Here is a 22,739-nt window from a genome sequence, read left to right as displayed (position 1 = left end):
GTGTGTGCATATATGAATGCAATTTACCATTGAACTATGCAATAGCTGTAAATATTTTGTGCTGCTGCACGCGGCTGGCAACTTGACAGCGTGAAAATTTATGCTGACACTTGCTGGTGTTGCATAAACAATAAGATGCAGTTGAAAAGTGGCAACCAAAAAATAGCGAACACAAATCTGTAGCAAAAGACAATGCCAAATGGCAGAAACAATGGGACGGCACATACATACATACAAATAAAAGAAAATATGGGATGTACATATGTGTGTGTGTGTGTAAACATATACAGGTATGTTTGTATATGAATGTATATGTGGCTGAATGTATTGTATGTGGGCGCCACAAAGCGGCCAAAAACGGGTGAAAAAATCAATTGTTTTTAACCAAAATGAAATGGCAACCAACAAAAAATAGGAATAAGTAAAACAAACACTTCTTTTAAATTTACGAAATTGAATTGAATTGAATTGAATTGCTTTACAAAGGAAAATTATGAAGTAGGAAGCAAAAATTGAATATCAAATACAGAAATATAGAAAAGAGAAAAAATATAGTTAAGGATAAAAAATGGTAAATCAGAAAATCTTTTCCATAAGCCAACATACCCAACAATGGCAGCGAGGGTCGATGTGTGTACATGTGTGTGTGTGGGTATGCATGCAGCTGCGGTTGATTAGTGGCGATCGCGGCGGTTGAAGCACAGTTGTATCTGCCACATGCCACATGCCACATGCCATATGCCACTTTCATGCTGAAAAAGGTGTTATTGTTTGCGGTCGATTTTACCTTTGCCTGCATGCGCTTGCCTTTGTCTCGCCCGCGCTCACACCCAACTCACTCACTCCACTTTTGATTATATTTGGGGTTTAACAAGCGCGCAAATATACACACATAAATGCATATAAGCATACGAGTGCATGCGTATGTATGTATGTGTGGCGAGAAAAAATAATTTTAAACATTTTGGGCGCGAAAAATTGGGTGGGTGTATGAAAAAGCTGTAAATTAAATAAAGTGGCGACAACTTTGATTTATGGCCCCATTGGGCCGCCTGCCAGTCGACACCAATCAACTTAACGCGAGCACGTGAAGTCAAGTCGATTGAATTGCAAAAAAGGCAAATATTTTTACTGAATTTAATTTCGTTTGTAATTGCGCTGGTGATTAGAAATAAAATGACAGCAGCAAATCTAAAAGTGTTGCATGGACAGATTTAACTAAAAAAAAGACACCGAATTCAGTCAAATGCTAGTTAGTATTTTTCTTGTATTGCGCAAGTTGTAAAAATATATTATTACATAAATACAGGGTAACTCAAATGAATACCGAATACTTACTTTACACCTATACATATTTACATATCGTAAAAAATAAATACATTTTCATTCATTTCGAAGTTCGCCTTTATCTCCTATTCAGTAAGTAATTTCAATAATTTCGAATTTCGGAATAGCTGCCTTTAACACAGACTCAGCAGGACTTTAAACTTGAATTACATTCACAAAAAGAGATTTATTAAGTACTTCAATCCTTTGCTACGTTTACTGCGACAAAATTCTCATACCAAGCAATCGACTATACTTACAACTGATGGCCCAGACGAGCTCAAACTGAAGTGTAAACGTTGCCACCTCTGCGTTGCATCTCTGCCATCTGCAGTTTTGTTACCCAACCTCGAAAAATTTGGATAATTAGAGCAGCTACGAGGAAGAGAATTGACAGAAAAATGTCAAAGGCCAGCTTTCATAACCAAAAATTAAAACTTAAGTTAGCTGACATACCATAAAAAAGGAAGGTAAAATAAGTGAATAGAAAGAAAAAAAGTAAGATATAAATACAAAAATGCAAGCAAACCTCTGACTTGACGTCAGCTCAACAGGTGATTTTGTCAAAATTAGGGAAAGCCTAGTAGCAGAATTTCGCTATGCGTAACTTTTTGTTTAATTTGCAGCCGAGTATTGCCGGCGTTGAGATTTACCCAACCTTCTGTACTTTCTCACCCGTAGGCTAAATATTGCCGGTCCAAAAACGTTAATGGAGAGTGGCCATGGAATGAATTGCGCGATTGGATTTTTACTTAACTTCAAGTGATATTCTAATTAAGAGTGATATTCTATCGAGCTTTGGCTGGCCTTTTATTTGTTGTCTGCTTTGGATTTGGACGTCGATATCTCATTTGGGGACTGCACGTCTTTATCATCAGTCCATTTTTTATTATATTATACGTAGCATATAAGTAGTTGTTTTACTATTTGGCATGAGCTATAGATTTCTTCAAGATGCTCAATCCGACATTCTTAGAAACATCGAGCTCCTTCAGTTGCGAGTGTCCAAGAGGATTTTTATGCAGATTATGTGCAGGCGGAATTTGACAAAACTTAACATTTGTAAATAGTTACCACTGCATATATTCACAGATAACTCACAGTTAGATTGAAAGGTAGGTGAAGATGTGAGGCTGGCAAGAATTCCTATCAGTTACCGGACCAGCTTTTGTGTTTTTGGTAACCCTCACTGAAATTTTTTGAAAAATATTTTCGTGGCGCTTTTTACTCTTCAAATGTTCTATTTAACCCGCCGTGCGTGGCGCTACCTTTTATTACCATTAGCCATCGCATGGGGTCCTTTCTGACCTCAAATTTAAAGTAAATGCATTTAAAATTTGTTTGATTGTTTAAGTAAACTAAATTCATATATGTAAATTCTTATATGATAGTAAATCCATATATATTTTATTTATATAACTTTGAAATTTTCAAAACTAAAAGAGTCTAAGTTTTATAACAGTTTAAATTCGCTTCCAGTTCAACTGTGGCACCCTGTGAATACTTGAATAAAAAAACTTTCGCAACGCCACATAAATTGAATATTTTCATTTGCCACAACACTCATTTAAATATTTTCGCCAACAGCGGCTTCAGTTTGGCCAATATGTCGCCACACGACAAGTTGCAAGCAAAGCGACACTACGCAAATATTTGTCTATGACCAAATTTAGCTTGGAAATCAAAGTGAAAAAACACAAAAGGAAAATCGAAACACAAAAAAATAATCTGTACAGCTAAAGGCTGTGATTAGTATGCTATTATGTGTTGTAAACAAAAGGGCAACACATTGGGACTTTGTGCTTTAAAGGATCGTAAGCGCAATCGGTCGCAGCGGAAATTTGCTTGCCGCCTGCACGCTCCATGTCGCACACATTTCACGATTTCAATTAAAATCACATAAATTCATTGCGCTTGTGACAACTGCTAGTGTGGGACTCGATTAGCAACAACAAACCAGCAGTGTCTATGCGCATGCGCGCAGCACTCTTCAATTCCTTCAGCGTCACATGTGGTGCGGCTGGCTGCTGCCGAGCTCAAGGGTGCTATGTATGCATGTGTGTCTCATACAACTCGATTTAAACGTTGTTCAAGCTGCTCATGCGCTTTGAACATCACTTTAATTATTGCCTTAATGGAGTTTTGTCATAAAACTGCGATTATTATTATTACTTTTCCCAGCGCTGCATTTTGTGTGTAACAAAATGTCTTGGAGATTGCATGTAAAATAATTATGTGAATAAGTAGGTTGTATGTACAATCATATGCATGTGATATATGTGTGTATATATGGGTGTGTTTGGTATAAGTACTAAGCTTAAGTGGGGCTTTTGGTTGAGTGTCGCTTAAGAGGCGGTTAATAGGAGATAATTTTTATTGTTAATTTATTTTTTATTAAAAGCATAAGAATAATCGAAAAAAGTAGAAAAAGTTACATTGAAAAAATGCCTGGCACACAGTGCTGTTATCCAAACTGGTCATTTGCCTTTCTCGCCTACCACACACCACCCCAGCTGCATTTCGCAGCAATACCATACTGCGGGAAATGACTACAGAACAGGGGCTTATTCAATTTTAATATTTTTTGTATGAAAATATAGTGTATTCTTTCGAAAAAACCACGTAAAACCCAGTTTTAAATTTTGCTCAAATTTAAAAAATAACTCCAAAAACTCACATCAAAACTTAATACTTTTTATTATAATTAGAATCTTTAGAAAAATAGTATAATAAAGTAAAAATTTCAATAATTGCGGTGATTTTGACAACTTTTTTTTTTGCCGACGTCTTGAGTCGTTTCATTCATCCTTTTATGTGGAAGGAAATGTTCAACATCATATGCAAAAACAAAATTGTCAAAAATCAACATTTTTGGGCGAACTCAAAATTTCACTTTACTAAAATAAATTATGTAACTGCATACCTAGTAGTTTTCTAAAGATTTTAATTAAAAAATTTAAAATTTTGTGATTTTTGCACGAAGTTTGGAGCATAAAAAATTTACGAAAAAAATGTTGCATGAAAAATATTGCGAATATTTTAAAAAGATAAAGTGACTTAGTAATGTGAAGACAAGTTTATATTAGTTAAAGTTGATATTATATTAGAAACTTGTGTAACTAAGCTCTTCCTCTCACAGAGGGCTTTAGGTGACATCTGCACTCCTTCTCTAATTTGAGTTGTCCCATAAATTCTGCATTTTTATAACGCTTTATAATGGCAGATGATTGTTTATGAAAATCTGTCTCTTAGAAGAATATTGGTTATCGCACCTTTTGTTTTTTTTTAATGTCCGCGAATGGACTTTTGCTGGTCGATACATAAAAAATATAAATACATTAAGTAACAGCGGATACCGGAAAATCGGATTGTAAACTTAAACAGTCGTGTCGACGAGGGTGCTTTCTTTATCCGCTACTGAGTTTTCCCTCGCCTGGTATCTTTGAAGCATTGCTGCACCTAGAATTGCCTTTTGTCTTTAAATGCATGAAAGAGCACTTGAGTGCCTTAAAGGTGTCACTATTGGCATAGCGCGGACACAGATTATTTTATTTTATTATTCCCAAAGGGCAATAGAATTTGCTTAAAGTACTCGTATTCTAGAGGGTTCAACCCGATCTTATAAAATAAAGAATCTACATAATAGATTCACGTTTGATTCAGGCTAATGCGGGAGTATACGTAATAACTAAGGCATTTTACACATACGAGTAAGACCATTCATCTATGACAGCTTTATAGTGAAGGAAAAAGAGAGATGCAGTAGCTTACAATCTTGTGGTATCCGACAAGATTCCTATTGATTCCTGAATTATTGTTATATTATGCCTTGGTGTCTGAAAGAACTCATAGAACTCATAAAAACCAAAGTGGTGGTACTCATAAACAAATATAAAATTCCTCCTTTCTAGTCCTTTTACTAAATGAGGTGGCTCTTATACTTACTAACGAGGAAAAGAATCTCGAAATTATTCTGGATCATAAACCTAACTGAATCCGAAATATTGAAAACAGGTCCAGGAAAGCGATTATTGCTCTAAAAGCACGCAAAACGAAGGGTATTAAAATCACGCATAGTACTCGTACTAATACTGTAAATCAGCTGTCAGCTATAAAAGAGGCTAAACTCTGTGTTAGGTACTCGTTCCTTATTTCGCAACCGCTCACTTTCTTCTTGACTCTGACAGTCAAGTTGCCTTAAAATCTCTACAGTGCTAGCACCTTTCATCTAAAGTCTCAACCGAATGTAGAGTTATTCTAAATGAGCTGACTAAGTGGTGCACCACGAACATTGCCTAGGTTCGAGGGAACAGAGACATTCCAGAAAATATCATCGTGACCTGGTAGGAAGGGAACTGATCTTAAATCAGTAAATTCTGCCCAGTAGTGGGCATCCGTTTGTCCTGAAGGAGTTTTGGAGTAGGCCAGTCTACACCACGCTATACAACAGTAAATAAATCATGGAGCTATTCAGTAAGATAGCAAGACAGGTTCTACCTAGAGGGAATGGGCACAGAAATAAGTCCGCAGATTGTTTAGGAACCTAACTGGCACTCCCTCTAATGCTTTCTGACGCAGCTGTTGGAACGACGAGATAGAGCAAGGGGTTAAACCCTTTCTGTACCATTGTTCCGCTCCTGTCAGGACTCGAAGCTGCTGGCTGAAGTATTACTTCCTTGTTTGTTTGGCAAACTCAGAATTGGTAGCCATCGGAAATATTTCATCGTTTATTAGAGTGACGATGGGATTTCTCCACATTGGGCATTACAGCTCACAAGCCCCTCTATACCCTCATGCAGAGTTGAAACCAAAGTAACCTGACCTAATCTAAGGTTAATCATTTGAGCTCTCTTATGTATGTCTGCACTGCCTGGAAACTTTCAAATATGAATTAGTGAAACCTGGAAGATCTGAGCAGTTTTCTATCGCATGCCCTGGTTACCAGTCGGTTAAGAAAAACTGTTGCGAATGGCAAATATAATTACAAAAAGTGGTGGCTAGAAATTATGATCTCTTCTCTATCCCTATTATATTTTATTATTTTCTGTCATAAGTATTCACCTTTTAAAATTTTAAAAAACATTTTTAATCATTTCTAATTTCACTCTCAATTCTTTGCAGTTCTTCGCGATGACTTCCGCTCTCAACCCAAAGACACGCGTGTGGCCAAAGGCGAAACTGCGTTGCTGGAGTGTGGCCCACCGAAAGGCACTCCTGAACCTGCGCTAATATGGGTGAAGGTGAGTACCAATCATATGCTTTACAAATATATTCACCACTACTAAAAATGTATGCTTCGAAAAAGCATAACTCAGACAAAACCAAAAAACAAAAAAGGAGGCAGGTGCCGCACCTCAACGCCTTTTCATTTTCGTACTTTCATAACGATTTTGAGTGATTTGATGTTGCAGCAACAAGTCGATCTGCTGTGACTGACAATGCTGGCATGCGTACATAATGCATTAGACTGCAAAGTTACTCGACGTAAACAAATGTAGCAAGTAAAAACTTCCATGGTTTTCCTTAAGATCTCTTTTTTATTTAATTTTTTTTTATTTTCCCCCATGTGACGAAAAAATACAAAATTGTATGCGTTATGTTTGCTCAGAATGGTGTCACCTGGCGCTCTTTTGCCGCCACGCATTCAAATTGACGCATTCCCACTTTCTGGATACATACACTCGCGCATGCATACATTCACATTGATATATATTTGTGTATGCCGACATAAATGTAGTCGCATTTATTTGCGCAAATGGAAAAGCTGTGAATTATTTATACACCTGACTGTCAGAAAGCGCAATGCGTGCGCATAAATTCGTTTTGAAAATGATATGCAGAAAGGCTCTATGGGTTAAGCCGATGGGAAAGACGGCGGTGGCAGCGAAGGTGTTTTGCTATATTTGTCAAGCGAAAATTAAGTGAATTTCGCTGCTGTGTGCAAAAATGAGATGCACAGCTAAGTAAAATGGAAATGCGCTGTTGCGTCCCTACGAAGACAAACTTTAAAATTTTAGTAATAAAATATATTCATAGGCAAAGAAAAGTGTGTGAAAATTATTTTATAAGGTAAAAAAAAAAACATGCGGAAATTTAAATTCGAAATTAAGTTTGCCTTTAAAAGGTTAGGTTACTGTTGAAATTTCAAAACTAATTTCTATTTTTTGTTTTTTTTTTTTGCGTTTTGCTTAACGGATTCCCTAGACCTTATAAATGACATACTCAAAGATTTAAGGAATTAAAAACTCTTTTGTTTTGAATTTTGGCGTAGTCTCTCTAGCGTTTTTCCATATTTCTAAAGTAGGTCGTACTCATAACATGAAAAAATCTTAACCGATTGACTTGAAATTTAGCGGTGTATCACCAACTTTTTATTTATCAAAGAAAATATGTACTTCTTTGATGTTTATTTGTTTTAATGAACATTTTTGTACTTTCATTCTAGTTATAATTTTGGGTTTTTAAGAATTTTTTTCCAAAAAATTATATATAATATGTATAATAAAAATATACTGTATATTCTATAGGCATGACAAAATTAAAAAAAAATATTTTACTGTTTTATGTTTTGATGTTTAAATTATCCATTTTTAGCTTATAAAGTTTGCGTTTGTTATTGAACGAGAAATTATTAAATAGAATGTAGATGAAGTCGTAGGGGAAATATTCGAGAGTAGCGATAAACGTAGTGGTAATCGAAGGGCTTAAGTAAAAGAATAGAATATGAATATGTGGATAATGGCTACATATACTAAACTGGAAGAAAATAAGATGCAAAGCGAAATTTAAAGGAGCAAAAAATTTCGTTCCGTACGCCCAGTAATGCTCGGCAAAGTAACGAAGTAATTCATGTCTGAAGTGCAAAATTCGTTTCGTACTTCTAATTTTTTGTAGAAAAGTGTTCCCCAAGCGGACAGAGAACACAAAGTATTGACGTTTAGTCATCAAACAACTATATTTTAATGGGACTATGCTAAGCAAACGGGAAGATTTGGTAAACTGAAATCGGTCTGTGGGATACCGGGCTCCTAAGCATTAATGAAAACTTTAAATCATAACTTGATTTTTTATTATTTTCCTTTCATATGCTAGTACTGATTATAGTTCCGAAGACAGAACCCAATATTTAGCAACAATTTTTGTGTATGTAATTTCAATTTATGAAAACATCAGTAATTTTCCTCGAAAGTTCTTAAAAATTGATCCGGCAAAATTCTATGAAAAAAAATAATTTTTGCTTAACCAAAAGCCAGTCCACGGCCAGGAATCGAATCGAGTGGTGTAGTTAAAAAAGTCGTTGTTCCATTCGAATTCCAAAAATTACAGCTTTCACTGTCTGGTGGCGTCTATCAAAAGAAAAAACTTAAACGAAGAAAAGCTGAGCGTGCATTCTCTTTTAAATTATTTTGAAAAAAAAAGAAATTATACAGTCTATAGAACATAGGTGCAATAAATGGCACTTTTCAAAACTTTGATTTATCTCATTAGACCACTGAAAAAAGCCCGAAGTATATTTAATTTGGCCGTTAGAATGGGCTTAAACCTTAATTTGTTTAGAAAACCATTAACCTAATTATATGACTAAATAGTCATTTACTTGTCTTCCAATTTTTATGGATACATGATTTATTATTGAATTAAATTTTATTTGATTTACTTTTATATTTTTTAAATCTGCTCCATTTATTTTTTAACATCCACATTAAATTTTATTTTTCATTTTAATTTTAAATTGTTTAATCTTTCATTTTGGTTTACTTAAATTTTATTTTACTTTAGGCTTTTTTTATTTTTATATAGCTTAATTTTATTTCATTTCATTTAATTTTTCATTTTAATTTATTTTATATTATTCTTTTCGTTTCAATTTTATATATCATTTTAATTTCAATTTAATTGATTTAACTTCATCTGATTTTTCTTTTGTTATTAATTTAGTTTATTTAATTTTAATTAATTTTATTTTCCATTCCGATTTAATTTTAATTCATTTTTTAAGTTACCATTTTATTGTGATTTCCATTGATTTCATTTATTTTATATTATTTTATTTCATCGTATTTTCATCTTACTTTTTTTTAGTTTTATTTCAATTTAATTTATTTTATTTAACTTTAATTTTTTGTTTTATTAAATTTTTGTTTGTTTCCTGTCATTAAATTTTTCATTCTAATGTAATACAATTTTTATTTTATTTAATGTTGCATTTTTGATCCTTAGCTAGCTTAAGGATACATAGTCCATTTACTCAGTTCAATTTTTCAAAACTCTGGCCGTGTGGCGTCAAACGTGGCTTGAATATTGCTATAAATCGATTGTTAAGCGCGCTGTATGGCAAGTTGCGCCGTCTTGTTTGAAACAAATGTCGTTGATGTTTAGCTAATTAATTTTTGAAATCAAAAATTCAGTCACCATGACTCGATAGCGCTCGCCATTCATTGTAACGGCAGCTCTTTCCTCGTTTCGAAAGAAATAAGGACCGACGATACCGCTTGTGCTCTAAGAACTTCGCAAACTGTTTTCTTTTTCACAGTAAAAAATAATTAATTTTTTTAAAATTATTAGCTTTGGGTAAATTAAATAAATTTTCCCCCAATATAGTTTTTTGCAAAATAGTTAAAAATTTTTGGAAAAAACAACAAAATTTATTACTAAATCGTTTCAAAAAAATTCCAGAAATTTGTAAAACAAAATATGTGAGATATCTGTTTCACAAAATAAAATATTTAAATATTTTTTTAGTCGTATTCCCTGACAGACAGTATCCTATAATATAATGTTAGATATACAAATAGTATTAAATATTCTAGCATAAAATGAATAAATAAAAGAAATAAAATAAAAATTCCATAACACTTATTCGAATTATACTAAAACAGAAATTAGTTGATAAACGTATTTATCTAGGTCCCTCGAAATGTTCTCTCTTCATCTCTTTCTTCCTTTTTAATGCATTCAAACTCTACTCTTTTTAGGACGGCGTGCCGCTGGATGATCTGAAAATGAAATCTTATGGACCCACATCACGTATACGCGTCGTGGATGGCGGCAATTTATTGATAAGCAACGTGGAACCCATTGACGAGGGCAACTACAAATGCATTGCACAAAATTTGGTTGGCACACGCGAGTCCAGTTATGCTAAATTAATTGTACAAGGTAAGTTTATCAAAAAGTTTGGATAGAACCAAAAACAAAAGTAAAAACTACCAACACAAAGAGGAACGTAAATAAGCAAAGAACCGAACCGCCCAAACAAAAACTGTCAGTCACGTCCACAAAAAGTTCCTGCAACTTTTCTCTTCTTTATGAATACCAGACCAGTCTGTTGGACCGACTCTCTGGCTTGAGTGTTGTTATTTTATTGCCTGATTGTTTGGTTTATTGCAAATTTACCTGTTTATTTAATTTTTCTTATTCTGACTCCCATTTGTTTTTTCTGATTTTCTGCGCTACTCGTTTTTTTGTTTTGGCTCCTTACTTCCTTTGGTTTATGACTTTAAAACGTGTTGATCAACTTTAATTTTGTTAGTTGGTTATATGTTTGCTTTTCAAGATTTGTGCAATAAAATTCAATTCATATTTCCAACTGTTTTTCTGCGCTGCAAAAGGTTTCTCATGTTGCTGATAAGTTTTGATGTTGCTAAGATAAATGCAAGCTAAACATACCATACTCGTATGTGTGTATATATGTATATGTGGAGGTATTATATGTTTAAAATAAATTGAAATGTCCATACACACATACATAACACTAAAGAGTCTGGAATTCTAACATCTTTTTTTACAACTTACAAATTCATTTTGAATGTAACTGTTTATTTTATCTCAGTGGGTCAGAGTTAGTAGCCAGCAGCATTGGCAGCATCTGTAAAGCGAAAAATGTAGAGGAAAATGTTTTTTTTTTATACATATGTATATTGGATATTTGTAGATATTATATTATATAATATTTATATTGGAGATTAGTAGATAGACCTGGTAGCCAGTGCTGTAAACACATTAATTTATAATTTTAATTATAATTTATAATAATAAATAAATAATAATAAATATTAAATATTATATTGGAGAACGGGTCTCATTTAACTTTTTAACCCAATGTTAGTCCGAAAGTATTAGACGTGAGAATGAGTTCAATTTTACTTTATTAAACGAGTTCTGGAGGTATTGAAACAAACACCGTCGTCTGAGGGTACAATAACAGTACTATATAATGAATCGCTCGAAGCATCCCAGCCAAGTTCTCTAAATGTAAGTGAACTCGCTCTGGTCCTGTTATGATGGAAGACGGCACGATTTCTGTTGACCCACTCCAGTTGCTTAAATTTGTTATAATTGCTTCAAATGCGTTATTTCGAGCAGCCTTCTAAAAATCGAGAAAGATTAAAAATCATTGATGTACCATTAAAATTTTTTTGTCGATTTCCGTGATTAGCAGATGGAGTATATAAAAAAACATTAGGAGTTCGTGGTGGAAATCTGATTTAGGGTAATGTGATCTATTTCACAGACTTGATCTTGTTCATAGAGCCCCTGAATCAAATTTTTCTGAGGTATTGTAAAATTACTAAATGATAGAAAAGAAAAAAGTTCTTTTCTAACAGCGATCGAATCTCGACCATTGGAACATTTCCTTACTCAAGTTCTCTCCACTTGTGGAGAAACATCAAAACGCACGCCACAAATAGGAGGAAGAGCTAGGCCAAATACCCATAAAAAGGGTGTAAATATATGTATATATACATATATATATGTATGTCTATGTAATATATGTAAAACCCACATACATCCTAAATTTCTTATCAGAATTCGTTTGCACTGATTAGTATCCTTCAAAATCAATATTAACCGAGCTATTGTTAAGTTTACAATCTTTAGCTTTTTATAAGGATTCACCTTTCCCCCCTACCGCATACATTTTTAGAAAGAGTTGCTTCGAAATATTCACAAAATTTGGTAAATTTTTTTGTTCAATTATATGCGATAAAACTACTGCTTATAAATTATTCTGAGTACTGATGCTTTCCATTTCAATTCAACCGGGCTATTCGGGTCATGTTCTTCGATTTCGATGTAACTCAAATATGTTGCTCTCTAGGTCAAAATAATGAGACACGTATTTTTTTGTTCGCCCGAAAACATTTTTTTTTTCAAGAGTTATCGGCAATTTTGTTTTCCTCACTGTTTCGCACTTTTTGTGTTTGTGTTTTGCAAAATAAAAGTTTTCAACTACTTTTTCGCAATTGTTTCTACACAAAGTCGTTCGTGTAAGTAATGACAATCATTTTGAACCCAGAATTATTAAAATCGGTTCATTTTTGACTAAGTTATGGGCATTTAAAAAAAAAAAATTCTTATCTAATTAAAAATCGAGTTTGAGCCGAAAAACAATATTGCCGATAACTCTTGAAAAAAAATTTTTTCGGGCGAACAAAAAAATACGTGTCTCATTATTTTGACCCAGAGAGCAACATATTTGAGTTACATCGAAATCGAAGAACATGACCCGAATAGCCCGGTTGAATTGAAATGGAAAGCATCAGTACTCAGAATAATTTATAAGCAGTAGTTTTATCGCATATAATTGAACAAAAAAATTTACCAAATTTTGTGAATATTTCGAAGCAACTCTTTCTAAAAATGTATGCGGTAGGGGGGAAAGGTGAATCCTTATAAAAAGCTAAAGATTGTAAACTTAACAATAGCTCGGTTAATATTGATTTTGAAGGATACTAATCAGTGCAAACGACCCAGAGAGCAACATATTTGAGTTACATCGAAATCGAAGAACATGACCCGAATAGCCCGGTTGAATTGAAATGGAAAGCATCTACTTTAAATAACTTCTTCTCCGCGTCACTTGGTCTTTAAATTCATGAATATAGCCCTTTATATAAATAATCTCATATCTTAAATTTTAAAGTTCATTTAGTGCAAAACTGCAATTTTTCCATTTCGACTAAGCTTAATCTATTCGTTCTACAGCAAATACACGCCTTTAACTACACATTCCCATTCAAAATATGTTCTGCTTTTTCTGGTGCCCTCTATTTCACACAAATGTACCAAAAATCGCAAACTTTTATTGAACGAAAGTACTATTAGCATAAAATTTTCGAAAATCTGCTGTTGCACTTAGTGACCATTCAACGATTTGCCGCAGTAAATAAATAAGTAAGTCGACGAGCAGCCGGAGAAAGAGAAAGGACCAGAGAGACAATAAAAAGTTATCACTGCAATGAATAAAATAACAACAACAAAAAATGCAAAAATTCACAGCAAAAGTCGAAGGCAAATGGAAATGTGAATGGGATCAAAGTATTGGTGATGCGCTGTTGAAATTTCACTTACATGTCCTTGTTATTGTTGTAGGGACTTTTGCGCAGCAGGCGACCAGCATACATACATAGGTACTTGCACAAACATACGTATGTAAATGCGCAGTAGTACAACACAGCGGGATGCGAGCAAGAAATCGCACCGGCTCTGAATACCACAAAGCAGTTAAACGTAAAATGAGAAGAAAGCGGTGAAAATAAATGTATATGTACATATGTATAAATATATATGCAGATATGTATGTATATACATAAGTAAGTTAAATAAGAGTGAATGCGTGACTTATTATTCAAAGAAAATATTCACAGGAAAATTCGGGCCAATAAAAAAATAGAGAAATGCGCAAAAATCACATCGCAGTAAAGAAACAAATAAAAACCGTTAAATTGCATAAGTTGAGTACAATATTAAATATATACTCCATTTGCCCGAGGAAGTGAAGATGAGCGGTTAGTGAATGGTGAGCGGTAGAGAGATGTGCAGTATATTAGGGTGCACCACTCTACATACAAACATGAAAAACAGTGTACTGTTTTTGTAACGGAATTATAAAACATATTATATTTTAAGACTTCTGGCAATATATTTCGGAAGAACATTAAAATTGACCTGAGCTGGACCAATTTAAAAGTACCTCCGAAAATCGAGTTTTTTCACAATTTTAAAAATATTTTTTTCCAAAAAATCATCTCATGTCAAGGCACATTAAACAGAGCAAAAACAACAAATTCTATAGACTTTGTTTTTTCGTTGTCAAAGTCTATAAACAAATATTGACAGTTTAAAGTAGTTTACAGAAAAATTGGCAATTTAGTTACCAAACAAATTAAAAAAAAAACAGCAAACCAACAGCTCCACTGCTACTACTCGTACCTGTTCCATGTGCCTAGCCTTAGATGATAGAAGAGTTTAAGCTCCGCATAAAACTGCTTAACGACACTTGGGAAAAATTCGAGGAGTGAATGGGTTAATTTTCCATGCAATAAAAGTCAAAAATCTCATCATTATTATTCTTTCTGAGGTAATTTTTGGGGCAAAATAGTTGAAAAAACGTATTTTGTTTATATAACAAATTCGATTTTTGGAGATATTTATAAACCAGTCCAGCGCGCGCAATTCTTAATATGTTTTGCAAAATATTTTGACGGCAGTCTGAGAAATTATAATTCCGGTGGAAAACCCCAACTTTTTTTTTGCCGAAACACCCTAATGTTCATATATAATATTTATATAAATAGAAGCAGCTTCCAAGTAGGTCAGTGCAGTTGCCAACAGATGCTGACGTTGCAAGTGCGTATTAGGAAAATGTTTTGGAAAATATATGAAAATATGCGATTTGTCATACGATTTGCATGAATGACAACTGAAGAGGAAAATGAGTCAAGGGAGTTTGAGCAGAAATGGTTATAGCGAAAAAGGGAAGGAATGAAAGATCAACATTCGATCTTATATGTAAATCTTCTTATATGAAAGTTCGCTTGTTTATTTTTATGTAGTCAATAAGTTTATAATCATTGAAAGGCGTACAAAATTTGGTATGGCGCTGTAAGCTTGCTTCGGTTGTTTGAAACAGTTAAATGGTGTTGGGCTAAAGATAGCCCGAAAAATCATGTAAATTTGTTTGACAAAGTATGGGGAGTTAGACAATAAAATTTCATATATGTATTTATTTGTCATATCAATTTGTTGTACCTTCTTCAAATTAGGCAGTAACACACTTGTGCCAATGAATTCCCAATCATCAGAATATTTCTCATGTCCATATGAGTATAATTATAAATATTAACTAGAAAAGAAAATTCGAATTTAAATTTACTTTACAAAGTTTTTTTTTTTACTATTAAGAATACATTTCTCGTCTGAAGCGTCCTTTGTTGTATCTTTTACTATTATTATCACTGGACGCTGACCGCCTACAACTACCATTACAACATTCCCTACCCTTTTACAGTAGTGGAAGTGTGACCAGTAAAATCCAAACCTGCAGTTCCGTTATAAAAAATGTAAATGCTGCTAAGTAAGAGTATCGTTTTCGCAATACGTGTTGTGCAATTTGCTAGTTTTATGCGAAATACAAAGCGCATATGAAAACCGTGTTGCTATGTACACATCTTAAAGGTCCAAAAATCTCTCGTGCTTGTGCAGAAAAATATTTAAAGAAACCGAGGACGTTCATAAATTAAATGGATGCAACTGTATACCGAAGTTAAAAACGTTGACGACTTACCCGGACGAGGTAAAAAAAATACCTCTCCAAAGTAAGATCAGAAGATCATTGATTTGTTTGAAACAAAGCCGAATTTATAGTTGCGTCAAGCTGAAGTAGTTTAAGGTAAAGTGGTTTAATGTGTCCAAAGATATGATTTTAGGACGTTCACGTGTAAAAGAACTCAAATTTCGGAGCACACTGAAAAATCAAACATTGAGAAAACGATTCTATGGGCAAAGGCAAATTCAGAACGGAATTCGGCAAACGTAATATTCACGGATGAATCTTCTTTTCGGGTGAATAGTTGCATACGTCAGTGTTGGCGTTCTGCTGATAATCGAAAACTTCAATGAACTGTGAAACATTCAGTTAAGGTTCTGGTTTGAGCTGATTCTCCAAAGTCGAAGGTGTGTAGAGTGGAAACAGCGAAATGGGATTGAAATGTTATGGCGCTCAGGCTTCCATCAGAAAGGGAAAAGTGGGAACGAGATGTAAGATCCGCAGGGGCTTCAAAGCTTGAAGGTAAGGAGGACAGAACATCAGGGGATCTCTTTCAGGTTTCGTCTCCTCGATTATTGTAAGGTTTTTTCAGGCTGAACTGATGGCAATCATTAACTTGTTGACTGGGTATGACGAAATATTTAATCATACATGAAAGCCTTCTGCAATGGGCATGACGAAATTTTTCGTCATGGAAATTAATCGTAATATATTGAACGCATTACGTTCTACGTTGTTCTTATATATTAAATCTTAAAGTGGTTAAATATATTTAATACATTTGAATTAAAAAATATTTTATCAAAATAAATAAAAACCATAAGTTAAAAACGATATTCCTTTATAATTTGAGGTGTGGTATTACTTATCGCTGTGAAGAAAAAGTCTCCATTCTGAAACGAGTTGAGCAATAGCTAATTCCCCGGTTAACCGGTTAAGGATGTGACACTGGTAAAGTCTGATGCGGTACCCGGCAATCATATCTACATTTTCTCTGAGAGCCAAGTGGCGCTAAAATCCCCATAATATCTCTCTTAAGGAGATGGCAGAGTTATTTCGACTTGATCTTCTTGGGTATTGTGACATCGAGAGGAATTATAGGGCCGATGAACTAGCGAGACTCGGCATCAAACTGTGTTGTGAATACGGACATGTAAACTACTTATTTTTTAAACATTTCTAAAAACTCACCTGCAGAATTGCCGGCAATTGTGGCCGACTCTCAATGTAAAATCCACAGAGTCTCTGCTATTCTTAGCGCACTACCTTCCATTGTAACAGATTATCCTTTGTCGATTCAATAAATTCTCTCCACCCCATTATTTCGCCATCGCCGTGCTTGACTGTGCCAACAAGATTTTGTTTCTCAAGCGGAATTTCTGATTTGTCCCACACAATTTGACGATCTCTTACACCAAAAATACAAAATTTTCTTTCGTCGGCAAAAATGATTTTTTCAAAACTCTGGAGGTTTCTTTATATAATATAAATATCAGCAAATTCAATGCGTTTTCTTCTGTTCACAAGTGATATAAGCGGCTTTCTTCTAGCGACTCTGCTGTCTTGCTTTATGTAAAACTTTTCCTGCATTTTCTGCACAAATCCTTTTTTTGAATGTTTAGTGTACGTTTTCAACAATTTTTGATAATGTAATTCGACGGTTAACCTTTGCCATATTGATTATGCTGCGCTCTTCTCTGACCAATAGTGTTCTTAGGCGTCCAGATCTGAGCTTAGATGTTAAAACCCCAGTTTTCTTGTAATTTTTTACTACGCATTATACAGAGGTAAACGCTTTGCCAATATTTTCGAAAATATTTCCATTTTTCAACAATTTTTTGTATTTTTTCTGTTTGTTTTCGGTTTCCATATTTTCAAATTATTACCTATTTTAAATAAAATTTGCAACTGAGTTCGCTCACCGATGAATTATAACAAAAAATGAAAAGTGCGCAAAAACGAGAAAAAATCTAATAAAATAACGGTATAATTAAAAGCAACAAAGTTAATACACACTTTCTGCTCGCTATATTTACAGGGTGTTGCAATTACTTACATTTATGTAAAAAATGAAGTGAGGAATCTTGCTATTTTCTTTTGCTTTTGCAACTCAAGAAGGTAATGAAGAAATAAATGCATAAAATATGTCTTAGAAATTAATTTCCTTGTATTTTTAAACAACTTAAAAATATTTGTAAGATGAACGCATACTTTAAGGGCTATTTGTATGTATCAACAAATACCTTTGCTACGTGTGTTGGAAATGTTCGTGAATTATAAAAAATTCGTTTAAAGTTTTCATTACACATTTTTAATAGGGTCCTAAAAAATGCATCAAAGCATAGCTTTTATTAAAAATTGATATAAAAATATTCATCGAAGCAAATGCACTCCTCTTCCTGTTTATTTTTTTTTTATTACTTTCCGTGTGAAAACGCTTTTATTTTCATTTTAAAAGCTCATCGATTCCAGCGTAATCATAACCAAATAAACACCTCCTTGTAAACATTAAAATTTACCCGTATAAGTAAATTCACATGTGTACAAGTTCACGTGCACCAACCCCCAAACACCTCTGCTCATCCATATACACGCCACCGCCTGCCAACCAATCAACCAACCAACCGCTGCTGTGATACAACTTTTGTTTACCTAATCGATTTTCCTTATAAACACAAATATTCATATCATTTTGTTTATAATTTGATGTGCGCTGATAGTAGTTTCACACACACCCATACATGCATATATACTACATAATATTCATACCTACATATATATTTAGATGCTTCCGTTCACAGATTTGAGTGCTTCATTCAATGGTGCTTTGGAGAGCTTCCAAATATTCATAAGCACAAAGTTAAGTGGCTCAACCGGCAGCGTGGGTAGTATTTGTGGCGTCATCAATTGCAAGCAATAGTGATGTGAACCTGCATATCTGTGCACTTATACATACAGGGTGCACTACCTTAAACTAGTTACTGAAGTTATTGCATACATTTCACAGTGGGCAATAAATTTAGAAATGTTGGTCTTTTTTAATTTGCCACACAATTTTACAATTAATTTCAACGAGTTTTGCCGTTCTTGGTAAAATAAAGGCGAGTATTTCTCCTAAGGTGAGCTCTTTTATGATTTTCGTCTTGTCAGCGTACTAAATATATACATACATGTACATTATTTATTTATTATTATTAAAGTCAAACATACAACCATTGGTTATTTTTACAGTGATTGACCTTAAGAATAGTTTAGGTAAAAGGATTAACAGTAAAATCAAAATTAGAATTAAAGTTACAGCTAGTTGTAAAGAAGTAAAAGTTGGAGAAAGTATTAAAAAAGGAAAGTATGGTAAAAATAGTAGTAGTACATGTAGGGATTACTTGAAAGAGATTTAAATAATGTGGACCCATTTGAGCACATTTAGCAATTTTCGGGAAGGTAGCGACGCAATTTATTTTTGAAACACGAGCTTTCCTTTATATGTTTAATTTTGTAAGCTAAGGTATTCCAAATTAGGGTCCCTCATTAAAAAAAATTGCAGTTTCCCATAATTATATTTTAAGACCTCAGCCAAAATTTCTGAAAAATATAAAGATTTACGCGTGCTGAGTCTATTTCAAAATACCTCCAAACATTCCGTTATTTTCAATATGCTGTATTTTTGAACACTTTTATGCAGGCCTTTTAGCTTGAATTCTTCTATCAACAGAGGTACCTTTTTGAAAAAAATATTTTTTTAATAAAAAACTCGATTTTTCGAAATAGTCCACCTCTTGTAAATCCTTATATATTTCCGAAACACTTTCGGGAAGGCCTTAAAATATTAAAAATTTCACAACTCCGTGGATATTTATTTTTTTAATAACAGTGATGCAATCCAATATACGCCTATGATCAAAATAGTAGAAATGCGATATTCTGACCAGTTGTGACAAATTTTTTGCTCTTCTTAATTTTTAATTTTTGATCATTTTTCCCCGACTTTGTTGTGCATTTTCTTCACACACAAAAAAGTCGTGCATCGGAAAAATTGTGCAACACCGTGCACTTTGTCATATTAAAACTTAGTGGGCTATAAAACTGCATATCCAATTTTTGTTTTCTTTATTCTTTAGAATTTTCATAAATCTTGTACACAGTTTGAGATTTTGATGTAGTTCATATTTGTTGTAGAATGAATTATATATTCACAGAAAATTATTGAAATTAAAAAAATAGCAGAAATTTATCAAAACTGGTCAATATGACGCGTATCCTTTATTTTGGCTGTATCAGCGGAATATATTTAAATAATTCCATTGACTATATAGAGATGTCTTGGCGCACCCTGTATATGCGTACACCAACTCACTTCCGTTGCTAACGCTTTTGATTATTTGCTTGTTGTTGTTGTTGTTAGTAGCAGCGATCGGTTGGTTACGCTGCTTGCATGGCGCCTACAAGGGAATTTCATGTAAGTCCAATTGTTCAGTAGCACCTGAAGGGGTGTGGGTGTAATCGTATCGTTAACGCCAGTAGGGGGGCACAAATTATTTACATACGCGTGCATTTATACCTATGCATACATATGCAAGTGTGTGTGTGTGTAGTAAAAAGGCTAATTTAGTGCCTTGTGAGACGAATAAATGACATTATTGCGTTGTGCTGCTTGTGGACTCTATTTTTATGGTGATATTATTAGAAGCTCGCAAAGTGTTAATGAACTCGATTGGCTTATCATTTTTGTAATAAAGTTTTTTTGTTATTTATAAGTATAGAAGTAGTTAGTTATCCGGAAGGGGTTTGCTACCGAATTTGAAAGTGTTTTAGTACATCTTTTTTGATCGTATTTATATTGGTGCCAAGGGGAGTTCGGACAGAAAAAAAAATTAAAAAATTGTTGAGCTTGGAATATTGAATGATCGATAAAGACTTCCTGTGGTTGAAAATCTGTTCACGAGATGACGAAAATTTTTGAGCAAAAGTCATATATTGTTTTTCCTTTTTTTTAATTTATTTATTGAATACTTCCTAGGAAATTTACAATAACTAATGTTGACGATATTATTGAGCGCTTCAAAAAGCAGATGGGAGAAAAGCCTAAAATTTTCTCAAACACGATTTTTATCAAAGTAAAGTCAAAGTTTTTACAGTGAAAATAAGTTAGAAAATGGGGTTTAATGTCCTAGTCATAAGACATCTGCTTTAAAAGACTGATATCAATGGTAGAAAGTGGTGAGAAAAACCGTATGTTCGCAAAATAAATCAAAGTTTGACTAAAGTCTGCAAAAAAGCGTGAAAATACAAATTTTTCATCTGAAATTTATTTTTGAAGAACTACGCAGCCATCTGCCGGCAAGGTGCATCTTAATATAATTGAGAGTGTTCCAAAAAAATGTATAAGCACTTGCATTAAAATATTTGCAAGTAGATATTATTTTCAAAAACTCATATTTTCATTTTAATTTTTCCGAGATGAGTTATAGTTTAATTTTATTAAGAAGATGCTGTTGCTTAAAGTGCTGTAACTGCTTGTTTTAAAGATCTAAGAGTTCCAATTAACGCAATTTGAGCTCCTTATCAATTCACAAATATTAGACTGCCAGCGAACAACATATTATCGAATTACGAATGGCCCTTTTATGCTAAAAAAACTAGAAAAAGAACTGTCGGTAAATCGTTTATGGTTTGACGCTAACTTTTATAGTGGACCTAATCCGTCTTTGCTGGCCTTACAGACAATTTTTTGTTTGTAGTTAGAGCAGCCTTAGAAAAGTAAAAATATTTTGCCGGATACTCTAAGGCACAGCCAGATAAATTTAATTTTTAAGGATTAAACGTTTCAAAGGACCAAAAATTTATCAAATATTTAAATACCCTTCAAACTTTGTAATGAATTATTTTGAAAAAGAAGGAGTGAGCATTTGTAGTAACGCATTCTTCAACTTTGTTCTTCTTGCTGTTTTATAAAAAAAATAGATAAAATAATTGAACTTTATTCCTATGAAATAAAGTACACGCAATGAATGCTACAAAACATATCCATATATTTGTCTTGGCGAAAATAAAATAAATCACCAAAAATAGTAGGAAGCCCAATATCTTTCATTTGCGATCCATAATAATACTATTGAGAGAACATAAGTATTTAAAACCAGTTTTCAATAATTTAATCCTTTGTAACTTCAAAGCCTCTTAAGAAATTTAATTGATAAGAAAAGTAGAAACTGAGTGTGTACCATTACTACGTAAAATCTATAGTTTTTCCTGCATATACATATAATTTGCGTTGGATAGCAAAAAAAGTTGATCTTTGCCGCACGGTGTATTATTACTTTTTAACAGTATTTCTATTCTCACCTGTTTTTCATCAACTTTGTTCAAACTCTTCCTTTTTCGAAACGTTTTCACCTATGCAGACTTTTTTGTATAAAAACATCCATATGTTTCTCCTTTTTTGCTCTAAAACGCAAAAACCGAAACTTATCACTATGTGCGCGTAGCAGTAAAAACTATAATGCCCCTGTATAACGGTAGTAATTAATTACTTTTACCGCCACTAAAAGTAACTCGAACAACTGAAATAAAAACGTCGTATGTATAAAGTTTAACGAGTGCACAAAAACCGCTGCTGTAAACTTTATCCCATTCACTATCTCACAATCTCACATAAGAGAGCATTAAAAGCCCTTTAAAATAGTTGACCTGTTAGTTTTGCTCAATTTTGTATTTTTTATTTTTGTTATAGCTATTCGCTTGCTATCATTTGTCTTCTTCTTTTTACCTCGTCAAGCTTTTTGTGCAAGAAACTTTTCATAGCATGCAACAAAAAACAAAAAAATGTAAGTGACCAATGATAGTCTCGGAAAAAAATCTGTGA

The 22,739-nt window shown here is 33.4% G+C and overlaps 1 protein-coding gene across 1 annotated transcript in view; it reads left to right on the top strand.

The window, feature by feature from the left end:
- LOC129245772 (protein sax-3) overlaps nucleotides 1-22,739 on the top strand; it is a 223,264-nt gene that overhangs the window by 107,158 nt on the left and 93,367 nt on the right. Inside the window, exons 4-5 of the mRNA XM_054884152.1 lie at nucleotides 6,448-6,566; nucleotides 10,302-10,485. Coding sequence (XP_054740127.1) covers nucleotides 6,448-6,566; nucleotides 10,302-10,485 — 303 coding nt within the window. The remainder of the gene's footprint in view (nucleotides 1-6,447; nucleotides 6,567-10,301; nucleotides 10,486-22,739) is intronic.

Source organism: Anastrepha obliqua, chromosome 4 (genome assembly GCF_027943255.1).
Source record: "Anastrepha obliqua isolate idAnaObli1 chromosome 4, idAnaObli1_1.0, whole genome shotgun sequence".
NCBI lineage: Eukaryota > Metazoa > Arthropoda > Insecta > Diptera > Tephritidae > Anastrepha > Anastrepha obliqua.
Note: the sequence above shows the minus strand (reverse complement) of the source record. Positions and strands in the feature narration are given on the sequence as shown.